The sequence below is a fragment of the Melanerpes formicivorus genome, unplaced genomic scaffold, assembly GCF_026170545.1.
Source record: "Melanerpes formicivorus ecotype bairdi unplaced genomic scaffold, bMelFor1.0.p_v2 SCAF_61, whole genome shotgun sequence".
Classification (NCBI taxonomy): Eukaryota; Metazoa; Chordata; class Aves; order Piciformes; family Picidae; genus Melanerpes; species Melanerpes formicivorus.
Window position 1 is genome coordinate 1,941,131 of NW_027142413.1, and position 20,521 is coordinate 1,961,651.

At 40.8% G+C, this 20,521-nt stretch overlaps 1 protein-coding gene across 1 annotated transcript in view; it reads left to right on the forward strand.

Moving 5' to 3' along the window:
* The first annotated feature begins 7,865 nt into the window (after positions 1-7,865).
* The window catches only part of DNAH5 (dynein axonemal heavy chain 5), a 125,431-nt gene continuing 112,775 nt past the window's right edge, over positions 7,866-20,521 (forward strand). The window contains 7 exon segments of the mRNA XM_068161997.1: positions 7,866-7,968; positions 14,010-14,144; positions 16,988-17,087; positions 17,358-17,500; positions 18,697-18,918; positions 19,354-19,491; positions 20,077-20,253. Of these exon segments, the coding sequence (XP_068018098.1) occupies positions 7,912-7,968; positions 14,010-14,144; positions 16,988-17,087; positions 17,358-17,500; positions 18,697-18,918; positions 19,354-19,491; positions 20,077-20,253 (972 nt within the window). The 5' untranslated portion in view covers positions 7,866-7,911.

Here is a 20,521-nt window from a genome sequence, read left to right on the forward strand (position 1 = left end):
GGTGGGAATGCAATTCAAACTAGTTTCCATTAAAGAAGCAGCACAAGAAAGAAAATCTTGGAAACTGAAAAAAGTATTTGAGAAAGAAAAAGTCAAATGAGTAAGTATAAAAGGGAATAAATATCAATATGCAAAAGTGTATCAGAAAATGATATATGAGATCGCATGAGTGCAGGGAGGTGATTGTCCCCTTGTACTCAGCTCTGGTGAGGCCATACCTCACCGGGTGTAAGTGAGCAGTGTCTGTGTGGGGTTTAGCTGTCTAGCAGGGCTAATCTGCAACAAACAGATTAAATGCTGTGATTATGTAGGTCATTTTTCCCTGCCTCATCACTAAAGGGTAGATGAGAAAAAGTGTACTTTGAAGTAATAATTGAAATTAGTAAAAGAATCCTGAAATGAATCAATGAGAACTGGGCCAAGCCCCCCTCCTTCCCTCACTCCTAGGACACTCGCGTAGTCTCTTGTCTTCCAAAAATTTTTAAGAGTAGGGAAAGGTCCAGTTGGGGATGTTTGGGAATTGTTGGGCTGAGACATGGAGTTTCTGCATGCCTTTTGCAGCCCTCTGTATGCATTTCCATGAAAGACTAGCAGGAGGCTCTCTAATCCAGAGTTCAAATTACACCAAAAGGAGAAGAAAAGAAACACATTCCAAGGTGAAATACCTACCTCATGCCTGGGCACTGGGCTTCTTACATATTTTTACAAAGAATGAGAGGTTTTCTGCTCCTGAATTATCTGTGGTTTACTCCTAGCATTTAGCTTTCAGGTTCCCATGGATGTGTTGACCTAGATTCTGAGAGAACAAAAATTGCTCATGCCTCAGTGCCAGGTGGTACATACTTAGGCTCTCCTCTATGATCTAGATAGCTTTCAGTACTTTTGTGCATGCATTGTACCAATCCTCTATAGCATAATTATCATGCTGACTTGTAGCTCCTCTCAGAAGCTAAGCAGAAGATTCTCCCAGGAACAGGTTCCTTGGGAACCTTTGTAATTTGATTTCTACATAAATTATTGGTATGTTCTACTGACTGCCAGAAAGACCTTTATTTTCACTGCAACATCTTAGGAGCAAGAAGTGCTGGAAACCAGTTAGCCAAGAGATTCTGTGGTCCTTTAAGAGGGCAACACCAGCGTGTATTTAATTAGAAGTATTATGTACACTCGTAGTGCCAAGGTATATTACATTTCATTGCGCTTTTGTCATGCATTTAAAAGAGCAGCATCTGAAGGTTTTAAGTCTCCTGCACCCCCTCGGTAATGTCAGGTGTGCGGGCTGCTTAAATACCTGCTTCTAGGAGCTGCTGAAAACGAGATGTCAAAAGTCAGATTATTTCACTACGTCTTGTATACTAAAGTTGTGCTTGACACAGGCTTTTAGCGCTACAAGACTAGACTTTCCCCGCATCTTTCCGTAAAAGAAAAAAGAGGAAATAAAAAAATAGGAGAGCTGCTGGGGATTGGCAAGGAAGAACACGGGTAGCTGGCTGCCCTAAGAACGGCTCAGCCCTGAGACTCGCAGCGCTTGCGGCAATTTCAGCAGTACCTCACGCCAGCCCTTGGAACGGGCGGCGGGGTCCTGGGTTCCTGTGCCGGGAACAGCCCGGGGCTCTGTCCAAGTATTCCCAGGGCTTCGGTAGCCGGCTCGGAGGGGCCACTGGGAGCAGGCAAGGCTGCATGCCCCCCACGCCTCTGTACAGCTCCGGGGGGGTTAGCATCCCTCGGCGTCCGTTGCACTCTGCAGGGAAGGAGCCGATGATGCCAATTCCTCTTAGCCACAACCGCACCAGTTCCACAGACCGGCGCGGCAGCTCCTTTCCACTGGAAGCCGGGACTGACCGCAGATTGGAAAGGGAAGTTGGAAATCTACGGCCCAACGGCGGGGGGCGGGAGTTTCTCGCCATGGCAACGACGCCGGGCTATGGAGGCAGCGGCAGGGCCGGTAGCCTCCGCAGTCACCCGGCCCGCGCCTCGGCCTGGCCGCGGGGCGCGTTCCTCCATGAGGTCTGGGCGCCGCCGTGACGAGCTGGGACAGCCCCTGGCTCCGTCGGAGAGTGACAAGGACATGCAGGTGCGGCGAGGGTTGGTGAGGGCAGAGATGCGGGGCCAGCCCGGACGGCCGCGGGCAGCACACGCCCCAAAAAAAAAGTGCAGTGAAAAAGGGAGCGGAGAGCGAGCATCCTGTGCCAGGCTGCACCTCCGTCTGCTTCCCCCGCACTGCCGGCTGCCCGGCTGTACCCTGCCCTTGTCCCGGCCCGGCAGGCCGAGGAGTCTGGGAGAAGCGGTAGCGGTGTCTGAGGGAAAGCAGTGCGGGGGGATCAATGTTTAGGGGCGGTCGCCTGTGTAGAATGAACTTCGTCGCGTTCGGTGTTTACGCAAAAAACAATACTTTGAAGCAGCTCTCTCTTTTGTAACTTTTTGTCAGTGAGGATTTTGTGGGACAAGGCGTTCCGCAGGGACTGTGGTCAGCGCTCATACCTACCTAATTTGTACGGCTTAGTGGGTGCTGCTTATCCCTTTTTCTGGGATGCCTATAAAAGTTGGTCAAAGAAAATAACTAGCGATAGTTTCGCCTGTTACCTTCTCCGAGAAGGTGTTTTTATGTGTGATTACATTCACAAGCTTTTGTTGTTTATAATACATCTTGCTTTGTTTTTAAGGGAGCAGCTCTTTCAAATGTTAATGTCTTATGACAATACTTCAGGTATGAAAACACTTAAGGTTCATTTTTCAGTAGTAGCATCAGTGTGCTCTGGAGACCTGGAGTAAAAGAAAAGGAATAATGCAGCATGCACCGAAAAATCCTGTTTCCTGACTTGAACTGAAAGTCTTGATTTCAGCTCCATGCTGATAATTATTTTATTACTACTTTTATTAGTTGAAACACAAAATTCTGCAATATTTTTTCGAGGGTTGCCATTTAACGAAGCTGGTTTTGGTAAACTATTTGTTGTTCCTTTGTTTTGACTAAGTCATCAATGTATCCAAAAGCAAGAAAATTTGCACTGTGGTCTTTTACTATTAATGGAAGCTGACTTAATTACCTGTTCCTGTAGTTAATAGAAGCTGGGATGGTGGCATTCCATTAGATTTACATAAGGGTAAAGCAATACAAATATACCTCACTCTTGCAGTAGTTTTCAGGGGACATTCCAAAACCACTGGGGCTGATATTTCTGTAAAGTTGTGTATAATAAAAGGAGTATATAACAAACCTCTCTCTGGCATTGGTACTTGCACAGGAAAACAAAATTAGGACACAAAGAATTACTCAGGTGTAGAGTAGTGTAAGCAGTGAAAAGCATATGATGTATTAGTGAAAATAAGGGAAGATGTTTAAGATTGTGACAACTGTTTGGCAATAACTTTATTGAATCACAGAATTTCAGGGGCTGGAAGGGACCTTGAAAGATTATCCGGTCCAACCCCCTGCCAGAGCAGGATCACCTACACCAGATTACACAGGAATGCATTCAGGCGAGTTTTGAACACCTCCAGAGGGAGACTCCACAACCTCCCTGGGCAGCCTGTTCCAGTGCTCTGTCACCCTCACAGTGAAAAAGTTTCCCTCATATTTACATGAAACTTCCTATGCCTCAACTTCTACCCATTGCCGCTTGTCCTATCATTGAGTACTACTGACAAGAGCCTGGCTCCATCCTCTCGGGACTCACCCTTTAAGTATTTATCAACATTGACAAGGTCACCTCTCAGTCTCCTCCAAGCTAAAGAGCTCCAGCTCCCTCAGTCTCTCCTCATACAGAAAGAACAATAAACTTATTATCTAGGAATTATCTCCTCACTAATAGGAGATAAAATTTCAGCCTTGACACAGCCATGATTTTGGTATTGTCCTGATATAAAGTTTAAGGATTGTTTCTTTAGTATTTCTGTTCTGAAACAAATGAAATACAGAAGAGGCAATGGGTCCAGTAAGGTGCAAGTCACTGAATTCAGGTCTACACGCTGCAGCAATTATAAAACAGCAAATCATTGCTAAGAAAAATCTTGCAATTTAGCAACATACATCCAAATGAACAGGGGCAGAAAACTGTAATGTGTGCCTTTCTGAGGAGGCATACTAAGTTGCAAGGAGAGAGGATTTAAGGTGAGTGAACTGGAAAGAAAAAGTGAAACCACTTCTTTAATGTACAGAGAGAAGGAAATTTTCTGACTTTGGTGCTTGCCTTTTTTATTTTTATTTTTTTTTTAAGCATCAGTTGGATATCTTTGACCAGACTGGAAAGTATCCACTTGCTAATTGGTGGCAGACTTTGAATACAGTTCCTGAATGTCAAAGTGTGCAGCAAATTTTATGAAACAGCTGTTACTATAATGTAAGGTGACTGAAGTAATATTATCAATGACTAACGGTAGCTAACCTGCTGGAAGGCAGGAAAAGCTACTTTTTGTTTTCATGACCAGTAGGATACTACATGAAGTTAAAATAATATGCAGCAGTAGAAGAACCAATGCAGCAACAGGGGAACTATAGGTAGATTTCTTTATTTTTCTCTCAGATATTTCTAATCAGATGACACAAAGTCAAGTGTGCTGTCTTGTTTTGGAATATGGTAACAGTTGAGCAACATATTAATATGAATTGCATTTATTGAATGCATTTGGACAAAGCATGGTGTCAAATGTTGAAATGGGAAAGAAGGACTTTTCTTAGTCAGGCTATGGCTGGTTAAAAATGTCATGTCCCTACTGCTTTCACTTTTCAGTAACCGAATAATGTATTTGAAAATGCTTAGGAGACACAGTACACACTTCAAAGAACTGTGACTGATAATTAAGGAGTATGTCATCATTACAAGTAATATTCAGAACGTTTATAGGTAGTGAAGACCTCTGTCACCTAATCTAGATTAGACAATATGTTGTATTCCAAACATCAAGAATGATAACACTTTATGACAAACAACAATAATGAACTATAGGAGCTGAAAGAGGTTTAAACAAAGCTGGCAGCTACAGGGCATCTTGTCCAACCCCCTTAACCCCAAATATGCAGAGGAGAGATGGCAAACCAAGGAAACAGTGACAGCACAAGTCAGGTTCCTCAGTAACAATTCCAGCTTTCTACCATGTGTGCGTATTTAAGCAGTAGCAGTGATGCCTTTTCCATAAAGGTCTAATTTATTGCTAAGGAGTAAATTCCTCTCTGACACAGTGGGGAGATATGAATGGTTTTGGCATTTGTTTATGTATTATTGAATTTTGAAATCTATGCTTACTATAACACCAAATTTATGTGAAGGGAAATACTTGGGTTTTGGTGAAAAGTTTTGCTTTTTTCATCCTAGGTTTCTGAGTAGATGTTCAAAGCACCTGAAGGGTTTTGAGGAAGGACCATGGGCTGAATAGCAGGCCAGGGGACAGTGCTGGATGCCTTCTGGCTCTCTGCAATTTGACTGATGATGCCTAAAGGCTGCAGTTTGTCCCATTAAAGTATACAACATAATCAGATGCAGTAACACCTACAGTTCAGGGGAAAACCAGCATGTCCCACATGCTGTTGCGTTTCTGGGATACTCAGTGGATTGTAAGGTATTATGAGTGGTGGATTAAAAGTGAACAAAAAGGTGAAATGCAGAGAATAGCACTTGGCATAGCTAGGGTAAAGAAGGGAGGCTGAGCTGCAGACAACATCTAGGGGACACTTTCAAGACAAAAAAGAAAAATCTCTTAATTTTCTTGAAATACTGAATACAGAATTGCTCTCAAGTTTTTATTCCACTTGTACCCAAATCAGTTGTCACTTGGAGCTCTGGGGTTGGTGAGCTGCTGAGACTAGTAGTGAGGCATCCATGCCCAGGGTGGGGAGGTTGGAGTAGATGATCTCTGAGGTTCCTTTCCAACCTAGGCTGTTCTATGATTCTATGAAGGTGTATGGTAATAAGAGCCAACACAGACAAGCTGGAATGTGGGAGATTTCAGTTAGATGAGAATAATCTTTATGTTGAGTGGTCGAATACTGTTAGAGTGCCCAAGACATTGTGGAATCTTCATCCTTTGAGATACTCAAAACTCAACTGCATATGTCTCTGAGGAACCCTTCTCTAATTGGACTTGGATTGAGCAGAAGACTGGACTAGATCACTTCCAGGTATCTTTTGAAACCTGTAAGTCAGCTGCTATGACATTACATCTTTTTATGAAGAGGATTCAAGATTTGTAGATGCTTCTTTGAGAATTTTCTCTAAGCTTAGTGTTGGGTTTTTTTTTGTTTGTTTTTAAGCACTTTTATTGATAAATGGCAAAGTTAAGCCTCATGGTCTGATTGTAACATTTGAAATCACCTATGCCATGTAAAGCGGCAAATAATTCCTCAGTGTTCTGAATACATCCAGGAATTAACTCAATGTGTTATATTTAATAGATGTTTCATTTTAAAACAGAAGGTGGTAAAGAGTCCAGTGAAAGCCATAAATGTTTACTTTCACACTAAATGCAATTTTTTTCAGGCTTTCCTTCAAACATGTATATACAGTCTCATTGGACTATAGTAGGTGGAGAAAATTGTATGGAAAAATCAGATAATGTGTGGAATGTTCAAGAGAGACAGAGACCTGCTGGAGACAATCCAGCGGAGAGGCATGAGGATGATTAGGGGACTTGAGCATCTCCCCATTGAAGAGACACAGAGATGCCTGGGGCTATTTAGTCTTGAGAAGAGAATACTGAGAGGGGATCTCATCAATGTGTATAACTATCTGAGGGGTAAGTGTTAAGTGGAGAGGGTCAAGCTCTTTCTGGTCTTGAGCACTAATAAGACAAGAAACAATGGGTTCAAGCTTGAACACAGAAAGTTTCAGCTCAGCATGAGAAATGTCTTTACAGTGAGGGTGATGGAGCACTGCAACAGGCTACCCAGAGTGTTGTGGAGTCTTCTTCTCTGGAGACTTTCAAAACCTGCCTGGATGCATTGACAGGGGGATCAGACTTGATGATCTCTGGAGGTCCCTTCCAACCTCTAATGTACTGTGATACTGTGAAAATGGGTTTTACTTGTGATTTTTATCAACACTGAGGTTATCAAGCTGTTTTAGACATGATGCACACTGATGAATGGAAACATTTAGGTGCTTTCTAAACTGGAAATAGCTGTAAAATGTCTTGTTTTTCCTGTTACTAATATTGGATCATTAGTTTGTTTTTCTTGACATTTTCAGGAGAATATCAGATAAAATTCTGTCATTGAAGTGGAAAAAACTAAGGCTATTTTAAGAAGAGCTATCCTTAACATTCCTTGCTGAAGAAAAAATTGCTGTATTAAGCAACCGTTGTACAACTGAAAAATAACCAAGACTGAATGTGCTTCTATCGAAAATATGAATAGAAAACTTAGTAATTTAGTAGCCTAGGTAAAAGCTATTTGAAAGCTGCGTGACTTGTTGCTATGTATTTAAACAATCATCTGTGACAAGGAAGCAAATATGTTTGTTGGCATGAGGATTATTTAAGAAGGCTAAACAAAAATCAGAGAAGCAGTTACTAAATTGGCTTTTGCAAGTGGTTGCTGCCTGTGAGTAAGGTGAATTGTACTGAGAGGTGTTTGTGTATAAACACTATCACCTTAACAACACTGTGGTTGGTAGCAGTAATTTTCAGTTCCTAATATATAGGCAGTAAATTCTGGTGGTTAGAGATCTTTAGTTTCTAAAGTAGTCTAAAGTAGTTCTCAAGTAATTTAAATGCACATTAGAACTGAATTTTAAATACTAAGTTAATAGTTGCTAGCTTTTTATGTCTTTACTGTATTTTTAAGAGTTTTTTCTAGTGTTCCTACAGATAAGGAATTAAATAAGATTAAAAGGTTGGGGGGAAGAGTCAAAAACTTTGCTCCATGGTTTAAGGCTTGTTAATGAAAAACAGTACTACATGTTCATATAAAATAGTAGAATGTTTAGAGCTGGACGAAAGCAGCTTTGGAAATGGAGCATTGGCAGAGTTATAAAGGTAAGGAGAACTGAACTTGATAGCAATAACTCTATAGTTTCAATAAAAGTGTGAATTGAGGGGGAGGATGTAGAAAAATGTGTTTTTAAATGGTGTAAACAGGTTATTTTCAGAAAACATTTAAGTGGATAAACTTTGCCTTTTGAAGCCAAACATAGTATTTGGGATAGGTACTTGCCATGAAAGGTAGGGTTTTTTTGTGTAACTGGTCTTGTAACTTAATTGATAGGGTATCAATTGATTTGTGTTGAAAGGTAAATTTGCAGCGGGTGATTTATGCATGTGACTACTGGTATTGCATCTTGTCAAGATTGTGACAGTGATCTGTTAAGGGTGTAATTTCACAAATGTTATACCAGTACAATAGAGAGCTTGATCTGGCAGCAAAAGAGGAAAGTTTCAGTTTAGTTGTGTTCTTTCTATACTTGTAAAATGGGAACAGAGTTTTGAAGACAATATGTAGCATTGAGAAACAATATAACATAGAAATCATGAAGATCCTTAGGCTAATTAAAAAAGCTGGATATCTGAAGAAACTGTTCATGAGTTAATGCAACTTTACAACACATAGGGGGAAATTCTTGCTGATACTTGAGATTTAATTGTCAGCTAAAGGGACTGCCCCGATTCTCCAGGGTATGTGGTGTTTTCTTTTTTTTTTAGAGAAGAGCAAATAAACAGGTGTCTGTTGAAAACTCAGGGTGCTTGGAAGGTGTGAAATGGTTTGGAGTTTGAATTTTTTTCAGGGAAATCCATGAGCAATGTTTATGCAATATAAAACATCTGAGCAAGTTAAAGGAGACACACTGAAATGGCCTGTTGGTTAAATGAAGTTTTGAATAAGACAGTGAACTAATGATATCATACTCATACTTTTTGAATCTCATTATTGAACTTAGTACATTTCAAGCATATTGCTCATCCATAAGACTTTAAGCTGAGTATGTGTGAATTAAGTAATGTACAGTATTGTGACAACTGAATGCATCATCTGTTGGATAAACTGTGTTCACAGACAAATTTTAACTTGTGTGGTTATGAATTGCATCCTGAATGACATTCATGCTATTTAGAGTGTTCAAAGCACATAAACAACTGCGCTCTGTAATGGAGAAGTTGGTAATAGTACTGGTTTAAGGATATTAAAATACATTGTTACAGTACAACTGGCCAATGTGGTGCCCATCCACAAGAAGGGTCGGATGGAGGAACCTGGAAACTACAGACCTGTCAGCCTGACCTCAGTGCCAGGGAGAATTATGGATAAGATTATCTTGGCGACAATGACTGAGCACCTTAAGGATAGCCAAGGGCTCAGGTCCAGCCAACATGGATTTAGGAAGGGCAGATCCTGCCTCTCCAACCTGATCTCCTTCTATGATCGGGTGACCCGCCTGGTGGATGTGGGGAAGGCTGTGGATGTGGTCTACCTGGACTTCAGCAAGGTCTTTGACACCATCCCCCACAGCAAACTGCTGGCCAAGCTGTCAGCTCGTGGCTTGGACAGCAGCACTCTGTGCTGGGTTAGGAACTGGCTGGAGGGCTGAGCCCAGAGAGTGGTGGTGAACGGTGCCACATCCAGCTGGTGGCCAGTCAGTAGTGGTGTCCCCCAGGGATCAATGCTGGGCCCCATCCTCTTTAATATCTTCATTGATGATCTGGATGAGGGGATCGAGTCAGTCATCAGCAAATTTGCAGATGACACCAAGCTGGGAGCAGATGTTGATCTGTTAGAGGGTAGAAAGGCTCTGCAGAGGGACCTCGACTGACTGGACAGATGAGCGAAGTCCAACAGGATGGCATTTATCAAGTCCAAGAGCTGGGTGCTGTACTTTGGCCACGGCAACCTCATGCAGTGCTACAGGCTGGGGTTGGAGTGGCTGGAGAGGTGCCAAACAGAAAGGGACCTGAGGGTGCTGATTGACAGACAGCTGAACATGAGCCAGCAGTGTGCTGAGGTGGCCAAGAAGGCCAATGGCATCCTGGCCTGCATCAAGAATAGTGTGGCCAGCAGGAGCAGGGAAGTCATTGTGCTCCTGTACTCTGCACTGGCTAAGCCACACCTTGAGTACTGTGTCCAGTTCTGGGCCCCTCAGTTTAAGAAGGACATTGAGAGACACTTGAATGTGTCCAGAGAAAGGCAACGAGGCTGGTGAGAGGCCTTGAGCACAAGCCCTACGAGGAGAGGCTGAGGGAGCTGGGATTGTTTAGCCTGGAGAAGAGGAGGCTCAGGGGAGACCTTATTGCTGTCTACAACTACCTGAAGGGTGGTTGTAGACAGGAGGGAGTTGGTCTCTCCTCTCAAGCAACCAGCATCAGAACAAGAGGACACAGTCTCAAGCTGCACCAGGGGAAGTTTAGGCTTGAGGTGAGGAGAAAGTTCTTCACTGAGAGAGTTGTTCGTCATTGGAATGTGCTGCCCAGGGAGGTGGTGGAGTCACCATCCCTGGAGGTGTTCAGAGGGATTGAATGTGGCACTTGGTGCCATGGTTTAGTCATGAGGTCTGTGGTGACAGGTTGGACTTCATGATCTTTGAGGTCTCTTCCAGCCTTGGTGATTCTGTGATTCTGCTTTATGCTCTTCCACAAGAAGATATCTGCTGAAATAAGTTGTGCAAAATTTCTGCTATTAGGAATGTTAAGCTTTTACATAACAGTTACTTGTAATAAAAGACCAATCATGACACAGGATTTTTTAGTTAATTAGTTTAGCTTAGAACTTGTATCTGTTGTGGGCTTTTATTACTTTCATAACTGGAAAGAAACCCAAAAGTAAATGTGGTTGTGCTGCTGTTCTTTAAATGAAGAACCAACGTTGTAAAATATAAAAACTTGGACAATCCTTGCTGATATCTAAGTGAGAAAACATTTCTCTCTTGCAAATACTGTTCCCTCTGGATCCTCCTACATCAGGTGACATTATGTTTCATGACCTTGATCAGAATGGCAGCTGATCATTTTCAGAGTTTGTGTGTGTTACTGCACGTATCAGCAATTCGCCTCTTACTTACACATGATAGCTCATGTGTTTTAGCAGTCCCTCTGTCTTCAAATCTTATTCTTTCAGTGTTCTGTTAAATGCTGTTTAAGTTGTGTAAACTTTTTTTTTCCCTCTCCTTTTTTTTTGTATGGATGTTATTTAGAGATGTGTACTTCTGTAGTTCATCCTTCAGGATGTAAAATGTACAAAAACCCCTAGGCCATTGCTGATTTGAAGCAAGATGTGGGGCTAGTTAGAGTTAGCATCTGGAAGTCCAAAGACTGGGTTTTTGAATAGCTTAGTTAATTCTTTTACTTAAGACTTGATACAAAAGTATTAAGGGCCTGAAATACAGCTCTGTGCAAAAATTGAAGAAACTGAATCTGAAGTAGAAATCCACTTTCTTCTCTGTGTATCTTTTGTCTCTGTGAGCCTTTTGTTCATTTGTTTGGCCTGTAAAGATGGGTGTGTTTGAAGAATGACAGGTAAGAAGCTCAGCATTTTCTTGCCATTCATTCTTTGAGATTCCTAATTCTAAGTAAACAACATCTTAAAAATGTAAAGTAGTATGCCATTGGAAGCATATTTTAACCGGTTTCCATTCTAGCTTCTGGGTGAGACAGAAGCTTTCTGATGGCTACCACAACTGAGAAGTGAATATTTGTGATATGGGAATGCTTCATATGGGGAGAAGTCGTTCTAACAAGTGTCAGAGCATCAAAATACGAAGCATGACAGGCAGTGTGTGTTCTTGAATTGTATTGTAGCAACTGTCAGGAAAGCATGCATGCCATTTGCATTAGAGAGATACCCAAAAAACAATGCTAATCCATTCTGGAAGTGACACAACTTTAAAGTTTTTGTGACATATTAACAAATGTTCTTGTTACTAGGCTTAGACATAAAATGTTGCATAATACTACTATATGAGCAGCTATGTACAATAGCTACTGTATTTGTTGTAGAGCTTGAGAGACTACAGCTACAGGAACAAACATCAGGGCATGACTGCCCACATTGAGACCAAGGTGCTCATGATTGCAAGTTTATATAAACATCAGTTTGTAAAAGAAATGGAGGCCATGGACATATCAAGGGCCATTCATATAGGTGGAGCTGGGAACTGATGACAAATGTAAGGTGGATATCCAGTGTAGCACTGTACCTGGAGTTCTATACTCAGAATAGCAGAATTCAAAAGTAGTCTCTCTGTAGTTTAAAACAAAAAAAGTCTCCCCCCCCTCCCCGAATTAAATAGAAGCTAACTGACAGAGTACTGGTTGTGTTTTTCTCTGCTAAAGAATTTGAAGGTGCTTAAATCACTGAAGGAACATTTTTTTAAGGAGTCTGTTGTTATTATTTAGTGTGAAGCTGATTCTGTCAAAAATGGTTACAATCTAACTAGGAGAGAAATTTTCTGTCCTGATTTGAGAACATCTAGGGAAGGCCTGTGATGAGATTTCATTTTCGGGAAAGTGGAGACCATGTTAGGAAATGACAGAGGTAAAATAGCATAAAGATTAATCAGCTACTACATTCCTCAGGCATATCTGTGTAAAGAAATGGATTTATATGTTTGTCTTTTACATGGAAAAGCGTTTACAATGCATTCAGTATTTATGAAGGCATGGCTGTAAATATGAGCTTACCAAATATTTGAAAATTCCTTCTGAAAGTAGGAAATGTATTTATGTAAGGGTGTAAATTGTACTATGCAAGTCCTATTGGCTGCGCAGAAGGTTGTGAATAAAGCGCTTGTGCATACTTTATGAAAAATCTGGCAACTCTATAATCACCAGGGAAATAAAGATTGAATTTACCACCGATGAAACATCATTCTGAATTTCTTTTGAAGTGAGATTATGTTAAATCTTGTAATCTGCAAGCACAATGATACCAGTAACTGTTCCAGAAGGCTATTTTGTCTGTGGTGTAATGAGGTATGTTACATATGGGAATTCAATTTAATTAGAAGAGTAGGCATACTGCTTGAAGAATGGTGTAATAGCTGTAGTTAAGCACATTTATAAACACTTGTGTACCTTGAGGCTTGTGGCTTGTTTTATTTCTCGTTATAGTAAGGTAATAATGCATGAAGCCGTAGTTTCCTCAAGCTGCATTTGTCTTTATTAGAGAACACTTACTATATCTTCTCTATGAGTAAATCAGAGAATCACAGAATCACCAAGGTTGGAAGAGACCTCAAAGATCATGAAGTCCAACCTGTCACCACAGACCTCGTGACTAAACCATGGCACCAAGTGCCACATCCAATCCCCTCTTGAACACCTCCAGGGATGGTGACTCCACCACCTCCCTGGGCAGCACATTCCAATGATGAACAATTCTCTCAGTGAAGAACTTTCTCCTCACCTCAAGCCTAAACTTCCCCTGGTGCAGCTTGAGACCGTGTCCTCTTGTTCTGATATTGGTTGCTTGAGAGGAGAGACCAACTCCCTCCTGTCTACAACCACCCTTCAGGTAGTTGTAGACAGCAATAAGGTCTCTCCTGAGCCTCCTCTTCTCCAGGCTAAACAATCCCAGCTCCCTCAGCCTCTCCTCATAGGGCCTGTGCTCAAGGCCTCTCACCAGCCTTGTGACTGTTCTCTGGACATGTTCAAGTGTCTCAATGTTGTTCTTGATGGCCATGTGTGACTAGACTGAAAAGCTGGGACTGAGGACATAGGATGTTGAAGATAACTTCTAGAATGACAGAGCTGTGTATATAAAATGCATTGGTATTGGTGTGGGTTTGTTTTTGTGTGTGTGTGTGTTTGGTTTTTTTCCCCCTACAGAACCTTTCAACGAATAATATAATACAAATGATGGATGATAGAAATGTTGAACTACATTTGAAAATAGACCACAGGAAACAAACCACTGTAAAATCATAACAGAGGTTGCTTCTAAAAATTTAATTTGAGTGCCTTCAAAACATAAACCACAAGTATGAAAGAATGTAACAGATTTTACTTTTTAAAATAAATGTTAGAGTTTTCTTTATTTTGTCTTCAAAATAAATGGTGAATTCTTCATTGTCCACTTTTGTATTTTATAACAGCAAAAGCTCAAGGAAGAGAGAGAGGCTAAACGTGCTTGGCTGGATGGCAGACATGATTATTTACTGGATACTGTTGCCTCTTGTGTGAATCTGGATAAAGCAGAAGTAGAAGATGCTATTCTTGATGGTAACCAGGTACTCTGATGAATTGATAGTGAAGCTCATAGAGTGCTTTACAACTGATATTAAACTGATATTACCATTAAATGCTTGGTGAGATAGTTGTCAGACTTTGTTTCTGAGATTACTTGAATCTTTTATTTAAAAAAACATATTTCTCAGCATTTTGTAGGTAAGTTGAACACAAGTGTTCCTAGTTTCAGGACCTAATGTAACAGTATTAATTTTTAAATTGATCAGAACTTCTGCTTTCCAGTGTGTAGAGACAGTACAGTAAAATATGTGACTGTGTTTTGTGCTAGATCCACACTGTGACACCTCTCAATCCTTGAATATATAGTATGTAAAAGTTCAAGGGTCCTCTCAGCAGCATGCAGGCTGCATTTTGTTGTTTCTATTAGACTGTCACCAGCATTTGTGAGAATACATTGTGATCCAGATTAGGAAACTTAACCAGGTGAAATCTACTTGACAAAACTGAATGGTGAAGTGATCTGACTGACTACATGAGGTTTTTGAGACTGATCCTGGGCAAAGCACTAGATGACCTGAACTATTGTTGGTTGTACAGGACACTGGCCTCAAAATCTCTGCAGGGCTGCTTTCAATCACATCATCCCCTGGCCTGTATTGATACCAAAGATTGCTCTGGCCCATGTGCAGGACTTTGCACTTGGCCTTGTCATGGATTGAGTTTAAATCTGCTGCTGTTCGTACCATCCTGCCTTGTGTCAGCTTCAAAATGAAAATGCTATCTGGAGCAAAGTATTACAGGGCTTGAAATTCAGATTGTAACACGAGAGACTTCCTATTCTGGTTGCTGCTTTTGGGTTCTGCCTTTTGGATGTTGGCTCTTTTCTGCAGGCATGGTGGCATGAGGGGGAGTGATATAGTGGTTTAGCTTTCTTGCTTCTGTTTGCTGCTGCTTTCTGCTGTGCTTTTTCTGCGGATAGGCTGAGGTGACTGTGCATTATGTTATCCCATTTATATGAAACTCTTTTTATCTTAACTCTTTAACTCAACTCAGATTTTGTGTGTGTGTGTGCTACTTGTCCCTCACTTCCGTGTTGGTGGAAGACAGGTAGTTACTGGTGCTTTAACCTAATTCGATATTAAACAGTATTGCTCCTGGTATGGACATCTGGGAGACACTACTTCTGATCTCCATCTGGACATTGAGCTGTTGGCTACCCAACCCATTCCTTATCCAAAGAACAGTCCACTCATCAAATACGTATCTATCTAACTTTTTGAGAAGGATGTTGTGAGGGGCAATGTCAAAGACCTTACAGAAGTCCAGAGAGATGGCATCTGTAGCTTTTCCCTTGTTCACTGCTTTAGTCACTTCATAGTAGAAGGCCATTAGAATTGGTTAGACAAGACTTGCCTTTGAAGCCATACTGGCTGTCTCAAATCTCCTCCCTTTCCTCGATATGCCTTAGCATAGCTTTTAGGAGAACATCTTCCTAGGCACAGGGGTGAGGCTGACAGGTTCCAGAGGTCCTCCTTTCTACACTTCTGTAAAATTAGTGCTATGTTTCCCTTTTTCCAGTCACCAGGGACTTCACCTGACTGCCAAGACTTTTCAAATATCATTGAGAGGTTTGGCAAATACATTAGCCAAATAGCCAAATCCCTCAGGGCCCTTGCCTGTCAGAAAAGGACCTGGGGTGCTGGTTGACAGCTGTCTGGACATGAATCAGCAGTGTGCTCAGGTGGCTAAGCAGGCCAAGAACATCCTGGCCTGTGTCAGGATTAATATGACCAGCAGGAGCAGGGAAGTGATTGTACCTGTGTACTTGGCTGTGGTGAGGCCGCACTTTGAGTACTGTGTTCATGTTTGGGCCCCTCACTACAAGAAGGACATTGAGTTGCTGGAGTTTATCCAGAGAAGGGCAACAAAGCTGGTGAAGGGTCTAGACAACAAGTCTTATGAGGAACTGGGATTATTTAGTTGGTAGAAGTGAAGGCTGAGAGAAGACCTCATTGAACTCTACATGAAAGGATGTTGTAGTAAGATGGGAGTCAGTCTCTTCTTCCTAGTATCAGGTGATAGAATGAGAGGAAATGTCCTGAAACTGTGCCAGGGTAGAGTTAGATTGGATATTAAGAAAAAATTCTTTAATGTGAGAGTGTCAGGCATTGGAATAGGTTGTCCAGGGAGGTGAAGTCGCTGTTCCTCAAGGTGTTCAAGAAACATATGGACATGGCACTTTGGGACATGGTTTGATGGCCTTAGGTTGATGGTTGGACTTGATGATCTTGGTTGTCTTTTCCATTTCTTCCAACCTGAATAATTCTATCATTCTAAGATCTTGTCAAGCCCCATGGAATTATGCATATTCAGTTTCCTCAGGTGGTAATGAACTTGATCTTTTGTTAGAGTGAGAGAGACTTTCTGCCTTCCCGAGTATCTTGACTTGGGAGTCATGGGAAGAGAGGTTGCTGGCAAAGACTGAGGCAAAAAAGTTCTGTTGAATACGTCAGCCTTCTTCTCATCTGTTGTTACCAGTTTGCTATTCTTCCTCATCTGAGGGGTTAGACTTTCCTTGACCTTTTTTTTTCTGCTTGACATACTGGTAGAAGCCTAAATGACAAAATGCCCTGAGCCCTCAGTTTGAGGGATGATACACAGCACATACAGTAAGAAGTGAGTCAATGAAGTATGTATGTGTTGTTAAAGAACAAGGAAACTCAGTCATTTTTGGAGGGCTGTAACCAGGCCTTGTATAACTTTGTTATTGAACAGTGATAATGTGATGAATGGTTATCAGTCCTTTATGTGAAAAACTGGAGGTAGTTACACTTTTTTGTAGTGGGGATGCTGTGCATAACACTTTCAACACGATCTCTAACAGATAGAGCGCATTGACAAATTCCTGGCTCCTGGAGGTCTGCGTCACCTGATGTTCTACTATCAAAACATAGAGACAACAGATACCGGTAAAGCAACTTTGGGTTCTCCTATGACATATTATTGTTGCGCTGAGCAAGTGTGCAAGGAAAAAAAAAAAGTAAAGTTGCTATAAACTGGGGCTTAAAGTCAAGTTTGGTCAGGCTGGGACATCAATCTGTGGTTACAAAATGAGGGCTGATGATATTACTGAAGCTTATTGGTGATGGATTCACCATCTCTTGAGGTGTTCAATGAATGTGTGGATGTGGCAATCAATGACTTTTACATGCTTCTTTCATTTGAATCTGTAGAGCACTTCAGCCTTCCAGGAGCAGGAATGAACTCTCATTTGACACAGAAGAAAATACCTAAAGTATTTGTGACAGAGGGAAGAGAACTAGCTTTAACTGGCATATGTATTTGCTTCATTAGATCTAGTCTTTCCAAACCCATCACAACTGAGAATATCTATCAGGTAAGAGCCAGTACCTGCCGATCACTGTATACAACCTTGTTTAAAACACATTTTCATCTTGGAGTATTTGCTCTCAGCACATAATTTGACTGCCTTTGAGGGAGAGGAATGAACAAAAGGACACTTTCTGAATGAAATATAGGATAAAAAAGAAAGGAAATGGAAAAACCAACATTATCTAGCCACAGCAACTTGAAGTGTGTCATTGCTATGAGGAAATCATGCTAAGAATGAAAATGTGTGACAATCCAGAATGACAAAGAGTAATTAGTCAATACCTAAATCACAAGCTGTTACATTTCAGTAAGTTCTAGCAAATCCATTGAAAGAAGCAAATAAAAATGACTATTTGTGAGAGCCTATATGAAAATCATACATAAAAAAGTATTTTCTGGTAGATGTCTATGATAATCTGGAGTGGACAAAGCTGGATCAAGTGTTTAGTAACGAGGTGCACAGAGTAAAATATAGGTAATACAGGTACAGTTGCAGGCAAATTAATTGAAGTGCTAAAATTAGAGTGATGAGCTGAATGAGAATTAAATGTTGTGAAAAACTTTCTATACTCTTCAGGATGAGAACTTTCAAGTACAACTCCTATGGCAGCAAATTTTAACTTCACCCACCTCTTCTAGGAAAAACTTATAAAACTCTGTTCTGCCCAGATAGGCAAGACATAGAAGAGCAAAGAGTGGATGAGCTGGCTGCCATCACTAGGTGATTGATTTCTACACATATATCCTTTAAAGTTTCATGCTTTACCTCTTCATTTTTGGATGATTTTGAAAGGTCTGCCTTAGATTTTTCATCAATCACATACTATTTAACATATGAGGATATTTTTGTGTACTGATAATATTTAGAAGCTGGTGATTTGAGACACATAAAACAGGCTTATGTGCAAGCGATGATATAGTCCTTGCTGATAGTAGAGACTACCTTAAAAGTGGGAAAGACAAGTTGAAAAGTAAAAATGCCTGAAGACACCTCATACAAGTTATTTCATGTTTCAGATATTAATTTCCTGAGTTTTATATGACAAACTGTGACCCTGTGCAAATTCCACAGCCCCTGCTATCAAGAATTGTGCTGTTCCTTCTTGAAGAGCATTTGAGATTCTCAAGGCTGTTGGTCTGGAATAAATACAATGGCAAAATTTGCTTTCTGTTTTAACCTGTGTTGTGCTTCTTTTACAGGAAGTGAATTTTAATATGATGAATGTAGGTCGAGATGGCTTACTAAAAAGTGTTGAGCAGTTGATATCAGAAATCTTCATTCCAGCTTTGCAAACTACAGACCATGTCTGGGTTGAACTTGCTGAGCCTCAGCAAGCTTCCAATATTAAGCAGGACTTCCTTTGTTCCCTTGAAACATTTGTTAGTGTGCTCTCAGGAACTCAGCAAAGTCTGCTGGAAAAGGTAAGTATGTTCATGCAGCAAACAGAAATGTAGCTAGCTGTAGAATGTCTCTTGCTCCAGAGCTTTTGAATTAACTGCTGTTGTAGAGTACTGAAAATCACTTTTGTTAAACTGGAGACAAAAATAACACTTCTATTTGTTGTCTGTATTGTGTACACTGATTTGTGGCTTTAAGGACTTTGCAGGTGCTTCTCTTGATTTGTCCTGCAACCAGTACTTTAGAGCTATTGTCTTTTTGACTGTCCAATGGCTGTGTCCACTCTTAAACTAAGAATGATTGATGTGTGTGATAAACAGTTGCTATAACTGTTAATTTCTACTCAGCCTTTGTAAAAGAAATGGCATGAGAAGACAACTGCCAGATTGGTGAATTAAAGTTTCTGTGTTACTTGTCATGAACATTTTAGCATTTCAGGGTTTTTAAACTCATTTTAGGTCAGTCTGAAGAAATGTGAAACGTATGATCTGAAAACTCTAAAAGGACCTTCAGATTACCTCATGGTTGCTAACAGTGCAGATGCTCTTGAAAGAATAGAAGTTTGCATGAAAGGATGGACCAAACAAATTGAACAGGTGATACTGTGGCCAAACGTGAAATATGACATTTGCTTATTGGCAAATGATTTCAATCCTTTTGTCATACCTTTCTATAAAGCTAGATGTGATATATCTCTGTATAAAGTACTATTGGAATTTATTGTGTGCTTTTACTTCTCAGTATGAATAGTATTGAGAGCTTTTCTCATTTAATACTCAAAAGAGCACACAAATGTCTTTGGAAGCTTAGCCCCCTGTTTTTGATAATCAGTTATTCTTAAAGTAGAGAACAGTTAGTGATTCCCTGTGAATTCAATGAAAGAAAAAGGAGCACAGTAATTCAGTGATCATTTTTCTCAGTGGTCACAAAAATTATAGTTTGAAACCTGCTTTGCAGGTAATTTGCAGAAAAATGTAGTTGTCTGTAGCATTGCTTTTGAGATACTACTCCCTCTTTAACTCAGAACTGAAAAGGTCAAGCAAAATACATGTCTCTTATGTGATTCAGTGTCCATATTAGGTCATTTATTACAGGACATCAATATTAGGAGTTAAAAGATTAATTAATCCATGTAGATAAAAATACTACCTTGACTTACTCATATTACTCTATCATAAAAGGTTCTTGCAGAAAATGACCAATTGAGAAAGGAAGCTGATGACCTTGGACCGCGAGCAGAGCTTGATTACTGGAAAAAGAGATTGTCTAAGTTCAACTACCTTACAGATCAGCTGAAGAGCCCAGATGTGAAGGCAGTGCTTGGAGTACTCACAGCCGCTAAATCCAAACTGCTGAAGGTTTCTATTTTGAATTATGACAAATGTAAAGACTAGAAATGCTTAAAAGTCATTCTGCCACTGTACTCAGCGCTGGTTAGGCCACACCTTGAGTACTGTGACCAGTTCTGGGCCCCTCAGTTTAAGAAGGACATCGAAACACTTGAATGTGTCCAGAGGAGGGCAATGAGGCTGGTGAGAGGCTTCGAGCACAAGCCCTATGAGGAGAGGCTAGTGAGCTGGTATTGTTTAGCCTGGTGTGGTGGTGAGAGCAAGTTCAGTTCTCCCT